The 20,669-nt window shown below is 47.7% G+C and overlaps 1 protein-coding gene across 1 annotated transcript in view; it reads right to left on the bottom strand.

The window, feature by feature from the left end:
• The window catches only part of HS3ST2 (heparan sulfate-glucosamine 3-sulfotransferase 2), a 109,785-nt gene extending 95,313 nt beyond the window's left edge, over positions 1–14,472 (bottom strand). The window contains exon 1 of the mRNA XM_065920322.1: positions 13,886–14,472. Within this exon, the coding sequence (XP_065776394.1) occupies positions 13,886–14,367 (482 nt within the window). The 5' untranslated portion in view covers positions 14,368–14,472. The remainder of the gene's footprint in view (positions 1–13,885) is intronic.
• Between the last annotated feature and the right edge of the window lie 6,197 nt (positions 14,473–20,669).

Below are 20,669 nucleotides of genomic sequence, written 5' to 3'. Positions count from 1 at the left end.
TATTTATTGATTTGCCTGTATCAGATCTTCATTGCATCATGTGGGATCTTTTGTTTGGGGCACAGACTCTCTAGCGGTGGCGTGAAGGCTCCAGTAATTGCAGCACATGGCTGAGTTGCTCCTCAACATGTGGGATCCCAGTTCTTCAACCAGGGGATTGAACCCATGTCCCCCACATCCCAAGGTGGATTCTTAACCACTGGACCACCCGAGAAGTCCCTCACATTAAAAAAAAAATGCTATATTTCAAGTTTTGTGTTTTTTTTCCCCAAAAAGGAATAAACCTTGAAGATCTGGCAATACTGGGATGGCAAAAAGTTTTGTGGGATGAATTAATTGGACAAATGTCCACCCCCACGGTTCCACACACACGCTCAGCTGTGTCTGACTCTGCGATCCCATGGACTGTAGCATGTCAGGGTCCCCTGTCCACGGGATTTCCCAAGCAAGAATACTGGAGTAGGTTGCCATTTCCTACTCCAGGAGATCTTCCCGGCCTGTGGATAGAACCTGGATCTCTTGTACTGGGAGGCAGATTCTTTACCACTGAGCCACCTGGGAAGCCCATTACCCTTGGTAGCAAAGAACAACTGAATTAAGTCAAGTCCTTTACCTCCTGGAAAAATGACTACCAGACAGAGATTTGGCCAAGATGACCAAAGATTTCTGGTTAACAGAGATCTTCTTGCTAAAGAAAATAGCCTTAAAGAGGCCTTAAAGTGGGAATTTTGCCACCACAGAGCTTTGCAATGACTTAACTCATTTTTCACAGAATTAATAATTCAGATCCCACACTGTTTCAGCCAGAAGAGGCCATAAACTGCAGAGAGTTTAACCAACCACTTCTAAAAATGGGGATTGATCCTGGGAAATGCTACCTCCACTTTAAGCCATCTCACTTGAGGCAAATGAAAGCTGTTAGATGATTTCATATCTTCATTAAAACCATCAAAGCAGAAACACACTGCATAGAGGTTGCCAAGGCAGAGAACATTTCCCCATGCTCCAGCAGCTTTGGGGAAGTTGGGGAGATACAGATCCCAATTATCTTGCGGGAAGGCATCACGGTATTCAGTTCTGTTTGAAAGAAACCACACAGAAGCCCCCTAAATCGAGCGACGCCATCAAGGCAGCCCCCTTGCCAGGCATGTTGATGAGGCTGGAACAAGAATGAGAAGCTGGGTGATACCCACACTAAGCGGCACGTGCCTTTTCTGGGTTGGAGCAAAGCTAGTTCAATCTTCAAAAATCTCAAGAGGTTACCTCAGAACACTGCATTTATAAATAGGGCTTCCAAGACCTCTAGAAAGAGGGACTGCCATCTCTCACCAATTTGAAGGTGACCCTGCAGCCTCCAAGCTACAGTAGAACATGGCATTACTTTCTTTGCTTAGTTCAAGGTCACCTACAGGTAGATATTTGACTTGTCAAGCCAGGAGCTGTTTTGGGAAGTACGTTAGGTTCAGACCTCAGCCTGCTGTCAATTGTAAGGGTCTGAAAGACAGCAAACCCTTGAGAGGTGTCGTCATCACCACCATCATGACACTACCATCTTCCCTGACTCCTCTCTCATGCCTAGCCTCCATGAATTCATCAGCAAAACCTGCAGCTGCACCTTCAGAAGGTATCCAGCACCTGTCCACATCGCACAGCTCCACCGTTACCACAGCAAAAGCCTCTGCTAAACAGCCCAAGAGATCTTTTCAAAACATAAGTCAGATCATAAGACTCCTTCGCTCCAAACCCTCCAATATATCTCCCCATTTGCTCGGAGCAGAAGCCAAAATTCTTGCAATGTTTTGGAGAGCATTTTGGCAGTACATATCTCCAGCCTTTAAAAAAGTTCTTCACTTGGACCTAGTAATTTCGCTTCTAGGACTCTGCTAAAGAAAGAATTTGAGACCTAGGCCATGGAGAATTACTTATTAAAAAATAGGGAAAAAAATTGGGATCAGCAACTAAAAGTCCAACAAGAGGGGAATGTGTGAACCCTCCATGGGACCACATGACAGAATGAGACCCAGATGCTGAAATCAAGGTTTGGAAACATTTAATGACAGAGGAGGAGATGCCTGGATGGCATCACCAACTCGATAGGCATGAGTCTGAGTAAACTCCGGGAGTTGGTGATGGACAGGGAGGCCTGGCGTGCTGCGATTCAAGGGGTCACAAAGAGTCCTACACAACTGAGTGGCTGAACTGAACTGAACTGAATGGTGTGGGAACATCTTAATGATGTTAGATCTTAATCAGTGATCTTAATGAATGTTAGACAAAGAATGCAGGATTGAAAAATTGTGTTTTATATATCTATGTGTGTTTGTGTGCTAAGTCACTTCAGTCACGTCTGACTCTTTGTGACCTTCCAGACTGTAGCCTGTCAGGCTCCTCTGTCCATGGGATTCTCCAGGCAAGAATACTGGAGCGGGTTGCCATCTTCTCCTCCAGCGGACCTTTCCGACCCAGGGATCGAATGCACGTCTCTTACACTTCTTGCATTGGCAGGTGGGTTCTTTATCACTACACCACCTGGGAAGTCCTTTATGTACCTGTACAATGGTCTCAGTTTTGTTTGAAACAAGCAAAAGTCCCAGTTCTGCTGCTCCTTGGCCGGGCAGCTGGGGTCAAATCTTTGCGTCTCTGAGAATACCAGTTTATTCAGCTTTCAAAGAGACAGGGGGAACATTTGGATCCCACAGTTTTCACTGTTGCATGGCACAGCATATTAAAAAAAAAAAGTAATAAATAAATCATATTAATAAAAATTTTGTGCAATGCCCTGCAAGGCCCTGAATGGGGGCCTGGCCACCTTTCTGAGTTTACGTCCAATCACCCACTCCTGGTGTGGCCAGTCCAGCCACTTGGCCCCTAGCTTTCCCTCAATCACACCAGCTCCCTGCTATCCTCAGAGCCTCTGCGTTTCCTGCCCCTCTGCCGAGAGTGCTCTTCACTCAGATCACACATGCTTTGTCCCTTAACCTCCTCCAGGTCTTTGCTCCAACATCACCTTCTCAGTGAGGCCTTTCCTAGCCTCCCCGTCCAGAACTGCAGCGTTCCCTCCTGGCCACTGAGAACTCACGATCCTCTACCCCTCGAACTGTCCCACAACCCTTATCACCATCAGGCGGAGAGGCAATTTGCTTATTTCTTTTGTTTAATAAATGATATTTTTTGTGTATTTGTTTAATGAATGATATATTTTTTTTGCGTATTTGTTTAATGAATGATAAGCATGCTTGTGTTTATTTTTTAAATTAATTTTTATTGGAATATAGATGCTTTACAATGTTTCTACCACACAGCAAAATGAATCAGCTGTATATATACATATACCCCTCCGTCGTGGACTTCCTTCCCTTTCAGGTTACCACGGTGCATTAAGTATAGAGTTCCAGTAAAGAATCTGCCTGTGATGCGGGAGACTTAGGTTCGATCTCTGGGTTGGGAAGATCCCCTGGAGAATGGAATGGCTGCCCACTCCAGTATTCTGGCCTGGAGAATTCCACGGACAGAAGATCTTGGCAGGCTACAGCCCATGGGGTCGCAAAGAGTCAGACAGGACTGAGCAACTTGCACACTTCCCTGTGCTATACAGGATGTTCTAACTTGTTACTATCCTATGCATCGTATCAATAGTGTATACGTGTCAGCCCCAGTCTCCCAGTTCTTCCCTCCCCTTCCCCCCCGGTGTCCATACATTTGTTCCCTACCGCAGGTTCTCAATTTCTCTTTTGTAGATAAGATCATCGATACCATTTTTCTAGATTCCGCATACACACGCTAATATATCATACGTGTCTTTCTGTCTTACTTCATTCTGTATGACACTCTCATGTGGTACATATATATGACGGAATAGTGCTCAGCCATAAAAAGGAACAAAATTGGGTCATTTGGAGAGATATGAATGGACAGTGCACTTATTCCTTTACTATTTCCCTCTCACCCCACAGAAAGTAAGCACCGTGGGGCAGGGATTTTTGTCTGGTTTTTTCTTTTTACCCCTCTCTCCCTGGGGACTGTAACAGTGTCAGGCACGGAGCAGATGCTCACTAAATATCTGTTAAAGAGGTGGCTGAGTTTTCGGCACCATATCCTGCACTCTCTCACCCAGCCTCCCAAGACCCACATGTGAAAAGCCTAATGAAGGGCTGGGACCAGTCTGTGGTCTTGGAACAGGCTCACCCATTCCTAAGCATAGTTACTCAACAACTATTTATTGAGCACCTACTGTGTGCCAGGCACTCTGGAGACACAGCCGTGCACAAGACAGACAAGATTCTTGCTGTCTTGGAATTCTGGGTCTGGTGGGGGAGACAGCTAGTAAAAAGGAAAAAGAACAAGATCATTTCAGATTACAATACAAAGTAAGAGGTAAATAAAACAAAGTGGGGAAAAGAGATAAAGGGTGATGGGGAAGGTAAGTCAGCTAAGGCTGGGTAACAAAGGAAGGCATTACTGTCTTGTAAGTGACATTTGAGCTGGAACCTACACAATGAGAAGCAGCCAGATCTAGGATGCTGTGGAGGGAGAGTGATTCAGGTGGAGGAAAGCCAATGCAAATGTCCTAAAGCTTAGGCCTCAGCTCCCCAGAAAGTCTCTGACCCACCCTGAGTGATACCACATGCCAAGAACCTTTTCTCTCCCAGCACATCTTGCTATTGGATTTGTCTGCCCCTTGAACTCTTTAAAGGACAGTTCTTTCTTCCTTTTTTCTAGGATTCATCACAGTGCCTGGTGTGTGTGTGTGTGGCTCAGTCAGGTCTGACTCTTTGTGACCCCATGGACTGCAGCCAGCCAGGCCCCTCCATCTGGGCATGAATACTGGAGTGGGTTGCCATTTCCTTCTCCAGGACATCTTCTGGACCCAGATATTGAACCTGCATTTCTTTCATCTCCTGCATTGGCTGGTGGATTCTTTAACACAAGCGCCACCTGGGAAGCCTGGTATATAGTAGGTAGTCAATAAATGCACATAAAACCAAAATAATTTTTAAAAAAACTTTATTTTTTTATTTGATTGTAATCAGAGGTGAAATCGTGGGATGAATGTATTTAGAAACAGCATCTCTATAGGGCCAGCCCCTTTACCTGCCTGCTGCAAAAATCCCATCTGCCCACTGAGACCCAAATAACATACTACGTCCTTCAGAAATCCTTCCAAAATTCCCCCAGTTGGATCTTATCTCCTTCCTGTGCTATTATAGCTCTGCTTGCATCTCTCTTATGGCTCCTATCATCAGCTGACTTGTGTAAAAATTTTCCATGAACGTTTCATAATCCATCAAACTGGGAGGAGCCCAGTCTTGTCCACCTCTGGGTCCTTAGCACTCAGCTCAATGAAGGAATGATGAGAAAACCAATAACCAATAATGAGAGCCAACACTTGGACCCCTTCCACAGGCCAGAAAATTTCTGAGCACGTTTTTACATGATATCACTCATTCAGACCTCACTGTAACCCTATGTGTAGACGAGAGGATTGGTTCCTACATGGAGATAGAACCGGGGCCCAGCGGACCCACACTCAATGGTAGAACCGAGATTCCAATTCAGTCATTCTGATTCAAGAGCCCGAGTTTTTAATCACTGTGCTGAAAATGTCTTCTGATTTCCATTTTAAGTTCTTCTCATCCATGTACTCAGAGCTGCCCTCCCTCCCTCTTTTCTGAGTGCTACGAGGCACCGCTTCAATGCCAGCTCATTTGTCCACCAGCCTTAGGATGGATCTGGAATTCCTTCACCGGGCAGTGAGCGCCAGGACCTGGAAGCCCTGAGTGAGCAGGAAGCCCTCTCCTCGTCAGAGTCAATGACTACCTGCCCATCTGAAGGCAAGCTTGGGGAGCCCTGCTATCACAGACACCCTTTAAATGGCTTCTGTTGACAACATATGGGAAGTCCTAGGGACAATTGTCCCCAGTGGAGCTCCTTTTATGCAGCTAAAAAAGTATGCAGAAAGACACGCCATCGTCTTCCCCTCTTTATTCAGTGAGATCAAACTATCTGAGAAAGGAAGAGTGACACCCTCCCCGACCATTATTTTTAAGTCTCACATCAAGCGTCACAGGGGGAGAGAAAAGGAACTTTGCACCCTGAGATTTCAAACAGACATCCTGTTCCACATGAGCCTCTAAACTGAAGAAACAAAAAAAGCTCTGAACCCCTTTCACACACATTGCCAAGTCCCTAGTGGAAACAACTTTATCTTTGACTTTTGCAACACTGATGCCTGCAGGTGTGTAATCACCATGGAGATATGGTATTCACGGGGGAGACCACTGATTTTCCACCAGTGAGGGCAGTGATGAAACCAATAGTAAACTGGTGGGATACTGTTTTTTCCATTTAATACATGCTACACCCTTTATTCAGGGAGTCCTGTTCTTCTGAAGGCTAGACTACTTTGTAAATACTGCAAGCCACAATACTTTTCTGAACGCTCATATTTGTTCTGAGTTTTCCTTTGGCTTGTCTCTTTCAATCATTAACACATCAAAGGAATCTGAAAGCTAGAAACATCTCTGGATTTACTTACACTGGATTTTCTGCAAACTCTGGCAGTGTTTCCTATGATGTCGGGGTATACCCCATCTCAGTAATTTTAGATACTACATAGACTGACTAAATGTCACTTAATCGCATAGTGAGAAAACTTATGATCTTGTCCACTTCACTTTCATTCATTCTGATTAGATCAAGAAGAAACATTTAACATTGATATTAGCATTTCTTTAACTGCTCTTTTTAGTATCCCCATTCTCTTTTGAACAAAGATAAAGCATGCTGCAGGCTTGGAACATTTTAGCCACTTTCACTAGCAAAATTCCAATTAAAAATAAATAAATTTTTAAAAAATAAATAATTTTTTTAAAAATGAAAAAAAATTCAATAGCATTGTTAATTTTATGTTTTCAATCTACCTATTTTTACAATTACTCCCTAACTATGGCAAGTGATGCTGGCTGTCCATCTAAGGTGGTTTTCAAATAAAGTTGTGTTTTAAAAAGATGTATTTCAATTACATTTGCATAATGGATGTTAGGTTTACAAATGCAAGCACCTCTCTTGAAGGATACACAAAAATCGATCTCGTGATTGTTTCTGGGAGGAGGAACTGCGTGGAAGGGGAGATGGGGTACGAAGAAGGAGAATGGTTTTCAGGGAAAATCCTCTGTCACTTTTGAAGTCTGTATTATGGGAAGATATTATCTATTCTACAATGTACACACTGGTGGAAAATAAACCCAGTTCTTTATGAAAAATCAAAATTTTTTAAAGTGCTAACTTTAAAGTATTAGTAAAATAATAGAGGTCACACCAGGTTTGGGCAACTATGAGGCAGTACAAAAATGTCTGAAGCCTGGAAAATGCTACCCTAAGAAGGCATGGACTTGATGCTGCCCCTTCAAGGATGTCATCGAGAGGTCCTCGGGCCTTTGCCCAGAGTGGACACTTTGGTTTTTTTTACTTGTGGGAGCTAGTGACCACAGACCCTGAAAAGGAACCATGATTAGTGCCGTGGATTTCAAAGCTTGGGAAGCCCAAGTCCCAGTGGACTTGTGTCCAGGAGATCCTGTGATCCTCAAGCCTCAGGTAACCCAACCAGGCTATCTAGCCCACAATCCTTGGAAGTACACACTCAACAGTAATCCCTTGCCCCCCTCTCTGCACCATTATCCTCTGAGGAAGATGGCTGAGTATAGCATTGGACCAACAGCCCAGCTGTGTAGCTTGACAGGCAGCAAGTACCTCTGAAATGCTAAGTTATTGCCATCACTGGTGCTTTTACCCACCTCATCAAGCTGCCCATGGACTACAAAGCACTCCAGCCCATCAGTGCGGCCCATTAAGAGAATAAAGCGGCAGCAGAGCCAGCCTACAGCAGCATGGCACTGATTCCGGCGAATGGTAGGCATCTGACAAATAAATGGATTAACCCACCCTGGGGTTAGCTCACAGGGCAGAGAGTCTCACAGGTTTAGGTAGACTGCATGGCCTTGCAGATCCCTCCACCCTGACTTACCGCCAGCAAGACTATCTACCTCCCCAACTTCCCAGCCCCACTGCTGAGCCCTCGCTCATAGAGACAGCCCCCACTCCAAGCCCGCAGAGGATTCTGATCAATGGGGAGCTGTCTGCTTCCGGCCCCGCCCCACCCACTCGGTCACCCAATCATTCAGGAGCAAGGCAGTGGAGGTCTAACCGATGAGAAGAAAATTATTCTACTGTCCTACACACCAGATGCAATGGAACATAGGCAAGCATACCTGTTGAGCATCAACCCTGCCCTGACTCTTTAGGGACTCTTGGGATGTGACTCCAAATATCTGGGCAGAACAGCAGGCAGTGAAGAACATGCCTGCCAAAGCATCTTGTTGTCTCCTGGTGGCCGTCAACTTGCACTTTCCCTCGTTTCAGGATAGGCAGAAGAGAGCGTAGGTAGCAATCAAAACTCTAAAATGAGCACAGTTCAGGCATTCCCTCGTGGTCCAGTGGTTAGGACTCCATGTTTTCACTGCCAAGGGCATGGGTTCAATTCCTGGTTGGGTAACTAGATCCCACATGCCACAATTAAGAGATCACATGCTGCAATGAAGATCAAAGATCGAGCATGCCCCAACTAAGACCCAACACAGCCAAATAAAGAAATATTTTAAAAACAAAAAAATCAAGTGGGTACAGCTCCTTCCCCAATCAGAAGGCACCCTGCTGGCTGCAGAGACAAGCAGGGTCTCAGGCGCTCCCTGCTGGGTCAGGCATTTGTCACCTAGTTGCTGGTCCTTTGTAAAGTCCAATGGAAACCAGAGTAGAGGGCACCTCTGGGAGAGTGAGTTTCTATCCAATATGGAAGCACCATATCTCCTGGAACCTAGACCCCACCAATCATTAGACACATCCTAATTTCAGAGGTGTGAAAAGGTGAAAAAGAAAATGTGTTTCTTAGGCTCTACGTAATATTTTAATATCCAAAACAGACTTAACAAAGTGTGGCAGTTGAATAGCACTAGAACCTATCGGGGTCTTTCCCCCTTTAGCCACATACCAAAGGCCATGGGGAAAGCCCAGTCTTCATTCCAAGGTCTTCCACTGTCCCTCCAAGCTCCAGGGGGATGCAAAGCCAGCTCTTCAAAAAGCCTCCTTGAGCGATGACAGTTCTGTTTGCTCAACCTGGATGTTCCTCGGTGCCTGACAAGAACTGTACATGTGCTGGAACTAACTACTATATCTCCGGCTGCAGCGAGGCTGACAGAAAGCTACAAGGCGGACGAAGGATTTATGAACTCAGCGGGTTCATTTAATCAGCGTGTGTGACATTCTCCTGGACCGAGCCAGGAAAACTCCTTATGAAGACGTGTCTGCACAGACACTGGAGGTGTGCGGTATGGGTGCCCACGTGAGAACTGTGCATACACACACATCTTCGCACACTGGACAAATACAGGTCATCTCTGCCCAGTGTCCATCAGGCTCTTTAAGGAGGTAAAGCCTCCCACGTTCACTACTTCCCCTGCCTTCTGCCTTTGGTTTTATTTCTTCTTAAAGTTTGCCTTTCTAGAGTTTGGTTTTGCTACTGAAATTTGATTCCTTGATTAAAATCAGCTAGATAAGGTGATAGACCTTACTCTGGGCTTTTAATACTCTGTCTCACTTAAACTGTTGCCTCCAGGGCAAATGCCTTGTCTTCTTTTCCTCATACCGTCCCCAGAACACCACTGCTGCTGAACAAATAAATAACCAGACTTGTGGAGTCTAAAATTTACAGAACAGGCTCATCTATCACAATTTTGACACCAGAGCACAGAGTCAATTATCACATATTAACTTGCTCTTGTTGGCATTTCAATGCATTTAGAGAAGATTCACTTCCTCTTTAGACTGCCTTCCCCCACCCCTATCACTGAAAACCAGCAAAATGAACACTCTACACAAAACTCAGCTTCCCCTAAGACAGTAGAAAACTACTGGACAATGCACAGCTTATGTCTCTTTATGAAAGATGAAGGCTTTGAATATTGTGTCTCACACTCAACCTTTGATGCATTCCCAAATAGAATCTTAGATTGAGAGATGCATTTTCACATACATTGTCAGACATCACTCTCTTTTTAAAGGTGAGCAAACTGACACCCAGAAATAAGGAGTGACTTTTTACCAATGCAGAAGGAAGGAGAGAAAGAAGAGAGGGAGGAGAAAAAGGGCAAAGCAGAGCTGAAAGTCAAACTTAGGGCCAGGACCCTTCCTAGTCTTTCACGGAACTACTTCTCCAGCAATTAATTCTTCAGTTCCAGGTAGTAATAACGGTAGGGAAAGAAGCTGATAGTTTTAATACTCAGTACTGATGGTGGTAAAAGGAGTGTTGGTAATGAAACAGTCATAGTAATAGTGGTGATAGCGATAACATTACTGCCTTATCTTTATATACCAGAGAATTTCCCAGGACACTTTCATACACGTTTCATTCATTCTTTAAAACCATCTTCTATGATAATGGTTACAACAGGCATCATCCTACGATGAGGAAGCCAAGATTCAGGAAGATGACTCTGCTTCCAATGACCCAGCTTAGGGGACCATCTCCCACCTTCTGACAGCAGGTCCTATCCTGGGTCCCTTGTCAGCGTGGCCTCACACTGCCTCCCTGTCCAAGAAGCTGGTCGAGCCCACCCAGCACACCCAGCCACTACCTGGAGGAGCAAACTGGGAGGGGGAAGCCAGCCAGGTGCAGAGAGGAGGGATGCTCAAGGGATGGGATCTCAGAAAATATCTCAGGGGAGGGATCCCACCACAGAAGTCTGGCCTCTCCTAGGGTGGCTGGAACCCAGCTAGTTCCAAGAGGGGGTTCAGGCTGGGGGTCAGGAAGATGCAGATTATGTCTCCTGGTCTCTGGCCGATGGTGTCTCTCTGGCTGTATCATTCTGTCTTCACTGTTTGTCAGCTCCTGGCTTATCTCCACTTAGCCACAGAAAGAAGTCTTTTCTTTGATTTTTCCATTGTCTGTCTGACTGGGGCTTCCAGACCCCGGAAATTATCCCCAGGGGCTTCGAGGAGATCCACTGCCTGCCACTCTGCAACTCCACCTTTGGAAAACATGGTCCCCCACAAACAGGCACAAGGGTTCTTTGGCCATGTCTACCCAGGCAACCCTGGCTTTACGGCGGCAAGCTGTGCAGAACAGTGGTTAGAGTACTTTGCTGGAAGTGCACATACACACACAGTGTACATGTATAAATCTTTGTGAGACAGTACATGCCAATGACTTTTGGTCCCAAATTTCATCCGCTTGCTTTGGATCCCATTCTATGATGTTCTCTTTTCGGGTTGCAGTTTTCCCATCCGTGAAGTGATAAAGGCAATGGGCAGTTATCACTTACCATCCTAACTCATGGACTTCAGGAATAAAGTGAGAACATGAGTTTTAAAAGAAACCAAGTATTTCCATCATTTCCGCAATTAATGCATATTACTTGAGTGATAATAAAGAATAAGACACATACAGAAAAATGTTCTGGAAATTACAGAAATAGCATCCAAATGGGGCAGTATGACTTTAGATACAGAAATGACAATCCGTACCCGAAACCCTGGACTCTGGAGGTGCGGATTTGCACAAATCACACGGCCCCTCCTGAAGCTGTAGGCTCCCAGCCTTCCTGGGGAGGTGATGGGGATGAGGCAGTTAGTACCAGACAGGCGGGCTAAATGCTCTTTTAGAAATATAAAGGGGGAAAGGGATGGTAAGACAGACCCTGGGAAGTGGGGGGAGCCGAGAGAAGTGGGGCTGTCAGCATGCTTGATGTTAAATAAAACCTACCAAGACTCAGCTGAGAATTTTAGCAGAATCCAAATGTGCTATATAAAAAAAAAAAAAAAAGGCACGGCTCCCATCTCTAAGGTTCACAGCTAAGCTGGCTTAGAATCACACATGCCAAGGTTAAAAATAAAAAGCAGCCATCCCTGAATGACACGGGCTTGGAGAAGGAAGGTATGGTGTTTGGTGGTGGAGCACAAGGGAGGGAGTGCAGAGGCTGGGTGCAGGGAATAGGTGTTTACTGGAGGGCTCAACAAAAGCCAGGGCTCAGAACTGTGCTATTTTGCACTTAAGAGGCACTTCACTTTGGCAAAGGGTTTCATAATGATCCTTAGATTTTCCATCGAGGAAACCCTGCCGAGCAAGAGCGTGAGGCCATGGCTGACCCACGTCACGCTCTGCTGTTTGATGCATTTGCCTCTCCGACTCTGGGGTCTGGCTCTGACGCTGTCCTCATGGACTTCATACCTCTAGGTGGGATGCCTGGGTGAGGGGGGGGGGCCGGGGTCACAGCTTGGAAAGCCCGACATGCCATTCTGTGCCACTCTCTCTATTCCAATGAGCCAACGTAACAGGGCTGGGGCCACCCACAGGCCAGCCATCTCCTGCTGCGTGCCACTGGAGATGGGCTGTGTGTCTGCCTCCTGAGGACTGGGCATGTCCCATCCCCGGCCACTTAACCATGATCAGGGCTCCCGGGCAAAGGGGACAAGCTGGCCCTGTTGCCCTGATTCTTACAAATCCAGGGTTCCATAAGTGAGGCCAGTGGAGTCCTCCTTCTAATGAAGCTGTCCTTTATCCAATATGGTTATGTCTTTCTACCCCCTAAAGGGTTTAACTTTAACAAAATTATCTTAAAGAACAGCCTCAGCTACTGTGTCAGCTACCATGTTACCCAACCCCGCCCCCCACCCAGTTCCATCACTAGGCAGACATTTCTAGCAAGTCTTCAAGGGATCAGGTGAATGGTGAGAATTCTGTAACCCAGGTGTTATGGGGAGCCCATACATTACACCACCCCCAGGGATGCCCTGCTCAGCTCACACATGGGCCAGCCCTACACCTCAACACCATACAGGGCTTGGGAAGTAGACAGGCATTTAATAGTCGAGGCTGCTACCTTCCAGAAGCTTCAGGCTATCCCCAGATATCACCAGCCTGGGTGACTGTCATCCCTGACAGTACAGTGGGGGAGTGGACAGTCTGCTATGACTGGCTGCCCGCTGTGAACCTAGATAGCTTCCATCTGAGGAGCACACCGGTATTCCAAATTCTATATTCAGGCTGCTGGCTTAGAAACACCGCCCAGTGCAAAGTGTCCCTGTTACACCTTTCCAGTACTTAGAAAGCCCTTGCGAGGCCGAAAGGTCAGGGACCTTTCCTGCTAGTTGCGATGGACCAGAAAATCAAGGCTCAGTGAGTTTTTAGGAATTTGCTCAAGCTAAGTGGCAGAGCCAAGACTCACATCCAGGGTCGTGTGCACTATTTGAAAACATGAATTCAGGGTCAGAGCGCCTGGGAGTCTCAGACCAGATCCAGCAGCAAACACCTGGAGCTGAGAACGAGGCTCCAGAAGGGACCTTTCTGCCACCGACACCTCAGGGGCCTCCCTGTCATTCGGCCTGAACTTGGGGACCTCGCCCCGGCGCAGGGCCCTGCCGCGAGGGGGCGCTGTTCGCACTGTCCCTTCCCTGGGTCCGTCAGATGCCTGGAAAGATGCGGCCAGGCTCAGGAGAGGCTCAGCTCCTGTCTTGGCTGCCCCTTCCCCTGGCACCCAGCTTTACCCCAGCGTCTAGACACCGAGCCAGCCCTCCAAACTGGCCCGGAGGTCAGGCCAGCGATCTTCCTTCCCTTCTGGCGATTCCAGAGTCAATTGCCCTTTGCGGTTCAGGAACCCGGAGCCGGTCTACACCATCACTGGGGAGTTCCGGGTAAATCCTTCTGTTAGAGTTCCCCCACGTGTCAGTCGGAACCCACATAGCCAGCCGAGTTAAGCGGATGCGAGGGCGCAGGAGGTGGCCCAGAGGACGGGGCCGGATGGAGCCCGGGCGCGCGCGGTGGGGCTCCGCTCCTTACCTGTACCAGTCCAGCCCGCGGCCGTAGTTCCTGTCGAAGAAGTGGGGCTCGGTGCCCAAGGCCCGCACGTCCGGGTGCACGCGGATAAACTCCAGCACGGCGCGGGTGCCCCCCTTCTTCACGCCCACGATCAGGGCTTGGGGCAGCCGCTTGGTACCCAGCTTCGGAGAGCCGGAGTGGTTGGACCCAGAGAGGCGAGGGGAGGGCGCGCCGGCGGCGGGCGCGCTGGGAGCGCCGGGCTCGCCGGGCGTCGGGCCCGAGGGATCGCAGGGGCGGGACTCCTGAAGTTTCTGGCCGCCCGCGCCGGGGCCGCGGAGGCAGCGAGGCGCGCCGAGGAGGCGGCTCTGGCCGAGGTCGTCGCAGCAGCACAGGAGGCTGTAACACAGGTAAGTGCAGGAGAGCGAGAGCGTGAAAGCGAAGAGCAGCCTGCGCGCCCTCCGCGGCTGAGGTGGCCCCGCGCGGCCCAGGACCCTATAGGCCATGGCTCCATGGGCCCGTACCGGGGGTCATGGTTTCCGAGGGGGCGCCGGCGGCGGAGCGGCTGGGGCCCTGCGGCCGCCTAGAGGGCTCGCGCTGCGCGGCCCGGGCCACGCGGGTCGGGCGTAGGGGGCGCCGTCTTCTCCAGGCGCTGCCGGCCCGGGCGCGCACCGTGCCCCGGGATCCCGGGGGCGGCGGCTCCTCGGGGGACCGGCGGCGGCGCCTCCGACATCCCCGCGTCCTGGGCGACGGGACTCCGGGCAGCTGGGCGGCTCCCGGCGCTTCTTGGCTCTCACGTGCACCGGCCTCGGAGCGCGCCCAGCGCCGGAAGCCCCATCCCGGATCCTCCCGGCTCGGCGCCCCGAACGCTCGGCGGCGGTGCGGGCCGGCGCGCGGGCCGGACGGTGGCGCTGGCGCCGGCCGCCTTCTGACTCCTCGAGAAATGCCGAGCAGAGCGCGCTGCCGGCTCTATTTAAGGAGTCGCCTGACGTCAGCCGCTCGGGTCCCCCGAGCCCGCGCCCCGCCCGGGGACCCGGCCCGCCCCCTGCGCCCCTACTCTTTACCCCTTCCAGGGACACACTACCCCGGGGCTTCCCCACGCAGGCTGCTCCCTAAGGAGCCCGGGCCAGCTGGGGTGGTGAGGGTGTTGGGGCTTTCTTGCTCCTCCCGGAGGCTGGAAACCCCGGCCACGCGGGCTTCCCGACACCCGGGGGTGGGAGCCCAGGTCGAGATTGCGCCAACATCCATGCCCAAACAGAGACCCTGGCGCACACGCAGGCACCCCGCGCTGATAAAAGGTCCCACCACATTGACACACGCATGCACGCACGAACACAGGTACCTACGTACCTGAGCGGGACACACCCCCCTACACCCCTCATGGGGCAGGGCGGGAGAAATCGAACCTGGGCATAGAAACACCCACCGGGACATTCCCTCTTCCACTCACCCCCTTTTCCCCCAACGGACACCCAGAACCCCGAATCGGACATCGTATCGGGTGCGCACGCAGGCGCGGGACTGGGCACACGCTCTAGACGGGATGGTGGAGGAGCCGAGCGTGAGTGAGATTCCGTGACTATTCGGGGAGCTCCTTAGCCCCCCGCGCGCTGACTCACACCAGGCGGCTCGCTCTGTCTCACACCCATGAAGCGTGCACCCCCACCCACTGTCACTCCACCTCCCTCTGGGCCTGGCTGGAGAGCGAGTCCCAAAGAAGCAGACTTCGCGCTGGCGGCGGGCATCGCAGCAGCCGCCCCCTAGCGGCGGGCCGCTCCCCGGGAAATTGACCAAGGTCCCAGAGCATCCCTGAGATCCAGGACATCCCCCAGTGGACCAAGGAGGGCTTTATCCAGGAGCGGTTCCTCTTCCAGTGAGTCCTAAGTGACTGCCCACAGGACAGTCCTCATGGATTGTGCCCAGAACAAGCCTGAGTGACCAACCCCATTACTGCCCTGACTGACCACACTAGTTGGAACAGAACTGTTCATAGACAGTCCTCAATGACCATACCCAAGAATGAAGATAGGCTGTCACTCCACAATACCATGTCATCCTGTCCAGGTGTTCACCAAGTGAGTACCCCATGAAATGTATGAGTGATGGCCATCACTCCCACTGCACCCCTCTGGACGTTTTTCAAGGTTCATTCTTCAGAAAATAATCTGGTCAAGCTCTGTGGACCTTAGCCCAAGCCAGGGAATATTTTGACCCCAAGCCAGTCCCATCCCTAAAAACCTTAGGCCAATCCCTCCACTGTTACCAAGTTTTCTTCAGGCACTGAGCATGTGTTAGCTCATTTAATATTCACCACAAGGTACGGGATTGTTACCATTATCCTCACAACATGTCACTTCCTTAATCCTAACATTTATTGAGTGCTTTTTTTGTGTGCCAGTAACATACAAATCACTTGGCATGCACTACGTCATCTATCTTCAGAGATAGGTACTGTTATAATTCCTAATTTACAGACAGTGAGATTAAGGCTTAATGAACACATATTCAGTAATTGACAGAGCTGGGATGAAACCCAGGCAATCAGATTCCAAGATTCGAGCACTTAGTTACAGTGCTTTGCAGTTTCCTAACTTCCTTTGACCCATTCCCCACAAATTCCATCCTAGATCTGGACTAATTTGTCTGTATCACTTCTGAAGTCTGACACCCAGGACTGAATTCCAGGTGTAGATTGAAAAGCTCAACAGGCTGAAAAGTTCAACAGGACACCCCCTGCCTTTTGTAAACTCTGTTTCTAGGAATGCCACCCATGGCTCCATTATCTTTTTCTTGTAGCTGCATCACACTGCTGACGGCTCAAGCTTGCAGTCGAGTAACATCTCTAAGTGTTTCTTACAAGTGCTGCTGATTAAGGCACATCTGCCCCATACTGTGTTGGTACAATGGACTTTTTGGACTTAGGTCCTTACACATTTGACCTGATTAAATAGTACCCTGATCTCATCATCTCACTCCTCCATTTTTTAAAAAAATGTCTACTTGAATCTTGAATCATGACATAGCTTTTATTTATTCAAAAAGAAAAAGTAGAAAGAATGTAAGCCAACAGCTTGATTCCAGGTATACCTTGGGCAAGTGAGTTGACAGCTCTGAGCCTCAGTTTTCTCAGCTGTAAAATGGGGAAAACTTCTTGGGGTTCTGATGTTGTATGATTCTGATTCCATTATTCAAGGCATGAACTGTTTTATTGACATCATGTCATCTCTGTGTTTGATTACAATTTAATTAATTCCTCACTCAAATTCTTAATAAAAATGTCAAAACAAATATGCTGAAAGAAGTTCTAATATGTACTTTCAGCAATTTTCCACATTGCAAACCTGCTATTTCAACACTTCATTGTTAAAGTTACAAGGTTAAATGTGGCTTAATCCACTCTGGCAAGTATTTTCTCCCCCCCTGGGTGGAAAAAAACATGGAAATAGCCATTTCTGATAATTCTGTGCTTGACTCAACTTTCAGATTAATTTTGTCTTTAAATTAATAAACTCAGAAATTTCCAGATATTCAGATTCATCAGAGCCAGACAGATTGCCCTCTTTAGACTTCCAACCAGAGTAATGACCATGACCGAGACAGCATTTTTCAGGGAGTGAGACAGTGGACATACCTGTGCTTCATCCCTACCCCCTATCTTTCTCCAGAAGTGCCAAGATTTTCCTCTGGGGAATTCTGGTAGGATTATGTTGGGTTGTGTGGTTTGTCAAGTAGCACTCAGCTAAACAAGATATGTTTACTTTTCTATCACAGAAAGAAGATGATTCAGGTTTGACTCGTCTCCACAGTGTTGGGGACCTAGGCTCCACCATGAGTTTCCTCCATCCCCAAATCACTATGTATTCAAAGATGACTTATTCGTCTCCAGCCATTCTGTCCACATTCTGGACATAGGAAAAGAAGAAAGGACAGATAATCCTGACATGTCCCTTTGAGGATATTTCCTGGAAGTGATCTCATCACTTCTACTTGTATTGAGTGGACTTGACCATTGTTGTCCAGCTTTTTAGCTTCAAGAGATCCTTTGAAATGTAATCTTGATTCTGGATGGTTATATTCCTGGCTAATACATGAGTGTTTCATGACCCAGGAAGAACCTGAAGAAAACTTATGGAAGGCAACTCATAATCTCTCCTGATCTTCTAAAGTTTTCCCTCTTTATGTTCCAATGTGATTTGTGTGAGCTGAGCCTAGTTCAAGGGCGGGCCTTATGACCAAGCCCAGCCAATCATGATTTTCTAATCATAGTTCATTGGTTGAAAGCAACTCAGTACTTTCCAATGAGCATCAACCACAGAACTTTTGTTGAAACTATTGGAAACAGAAACTTTTTCTTCTGAGATGATTTTGTTGTTGTTGTGTAGTCAGTCAGTTGTATTCGACTCTTTGTGACCCCATGAACTGTAGCCTGCTAGGATTCTCTGTCCATGGGATTCTCCAGGCAAGAATACTGAAGTGGGTTGCCATTTCCTTCTCCAGGGGATCTTCCCGACCCAGGAGTTGAACCCAGATCTCTTGCTTGACAGACGGATTCTTTACCACTAAGCCACAATGATAAACTAGTAGAAAATACTCTGAAAGCTTCCAATGGCAATCTCTGCCATCAAGAAGAGAAACCCTGGAGAATGAGGCAAACAGAAAGGAGAGCAGGACTGATGGAGAATTGGATTCCTGATAGGATGTAATCTAGCCGTGCCTGAAGCATGGTCCCTAGACTTTTTGCTCTAAGTGATTCATTACCTTTCTGTTACTTGGAATTGAAAGAGTCCTGGTTAATACAAAAATCAGTTGCCACCTCAGTTACAAGGAACAGGGACCATTCTAATCTTTAAAAATTATGGAAGTGGGATGGGGCTTATTTTTAAGGATATGCACAGACTAGGACTAGAATCCTCCAAACCCTGAGCAGTCATAGGATCCAACCACTTTCTCATCTGCTCTAGTCCTCTTTATATCTTGTTTTCTTCTGACTCTTAATTGCTTTATTGGCTTTATTTTCAAATCAGTAAGGGCTACTGAGTTACAGGCAACAGAAACTGACTCCAGCTAATATAAACAAAAAGCAGAATTTTAAATAGCTCACACAGAAAAAAAAAAATACTCCAAGGTAATACACAGATTTAACAAGAAGTCTGGAGAACTGGGCTCATAAAAAGAATAACAACCACAGAACCCATTTCTGTCTCATCCTTTTCTTTCTGAGTCTTTGTTTTCTCTTTTGTACCAGCAGTATCTTGAATCTTCCTTCCCACTCTAATACCCTTCATGTAAGACCTTGAGTTTGAAATTATAAAATAAGGACATTTTCTTTCCCTTAAGTCTTTGGACCCAATCAAGTCTTATTATTCAGTTTTATTTCAGTGTCATTTAAAGAAATTTTCCCTAGTGCTGAGTTTTGTAAAATGTGAGAAAAATTTTCAGAAGAGGGTGGTTCTGATGAGGCAAAAGACTGTGAAATGAAGTCATATGGTCTGCAGCTTGTGTGAGATGAAAAGTTCACATCTGAGCCAAGAGGATGTGAATGAATATTCTACATTTAAGAACGAAGCTGGGAGTGACGATGAGAGAAGATTTTACTCATACTTCCTTCTCTGGATAAAATCAGAGGGCAAAAGTTTCAGGGACCAGCTACTGCCTATAGAAGGGAACCGAATCTAGAAGCCCAGGAACCGTGATTGATTTTAAGAACTTTGTAAGATTCCAAGCCTTTTGTCACTCTCCATGTTGGTTTGCTTCTGCCCTTGGCAACGATAATTGTAATAATAACAGGCACTCCTTACTGAGCATTTGGGGCTTCCCTGGTGGCTCAGATGGTGAAGAATCTGCTTGCAATGCAGAAGATGTGGGTTTGATCCCTGGGTTGGGAAGATCCCCTGGAAAAGGGAATGGCCATCCACTCCAGGATTCTTGACTGGAGAATTCCATGGATAAAGAAGCCTGGTGGGCTCCATAGGGTCACAAAGACTTGGACTTGACTGAGCAACTATCACACATACACTGGGCATTCACTCAGCAGTAAGCACTGGGCAAAACATTTAGATGCATTACTTAATCTAATCCCCTTAATAAACATGGCACAGATTTTTACCATCCCTATTGTAAAAATGAGGAAACCGTGTCAAGTAGATTGAATTTTCCATGTTCTCAAAGATAACTGCAGGGGGAAGAAGGGGCAAACTAGTGCAAAAAAAGCATAAACGGAGAGATTGACAATCAGCTTTACCCATAATGTTCCCTTGGGTCAGTACTGTTACACACCCCCACCTTCCCTCCTGTATTATTTAACCCACATTGTCTTATATCCACCCCATCTCACCATCTTGCCTTCCTAATAAGACGGTGAGTTCCTTGGTGGTGGCGATGAAACAGTTAGTTTCAGCCTGATACTTGGAATTTGGGCTGCATTTTCATGTTGGGACTGCCTTGGTTTCCTTTTTTACAATTGTTATTAATTTTGGTTTTGAGCTGTGCTGGGTCTTCATTGCTGTGTATGGGCTTTCTGGGCTTTCTCTAGTTGTGGTGAGTGGGGGCTACTCTCTACTTGCACTGTGCAGACTTACTGAAGTGGCCTTTCTTGTTGTGGAGCACAGGCTCTAGGGTGTAAGGGCTCCAGTAGTTGCAACACACAGGCTCTAGCGTGTGGGCTCAGTAGTTGTGGTACACAGGTTTATCTGCCCTATGGCGTGGGATCTCCCCAGACTCGGGATTGAACCGGTGTCACCTGCACTTCAAGGCAGATTCTCAACCACTGGACCACCAGAGAAGCCTCTCCCTTGGTTTCTTTATCTCC

This window comes from Muntiacus reevesi, chromosome 2, assembly GCF_963930625.1.
Source record: "Muntiacus reevesi chromosome 2, mMunRee1.1, whole genome shotgun sequence".
NCBI classification, from domain to species: Eukaryota; Metazoa; Chordata; class Mammalia; order Artiodactyla; family Cervidae; genus Muntiacus; species Muntiacus reevesi.
Note: the sequence above shows the minus strand (reverse complement) of the source record. Positions and strands in the feature narration are given on the sequence as shown.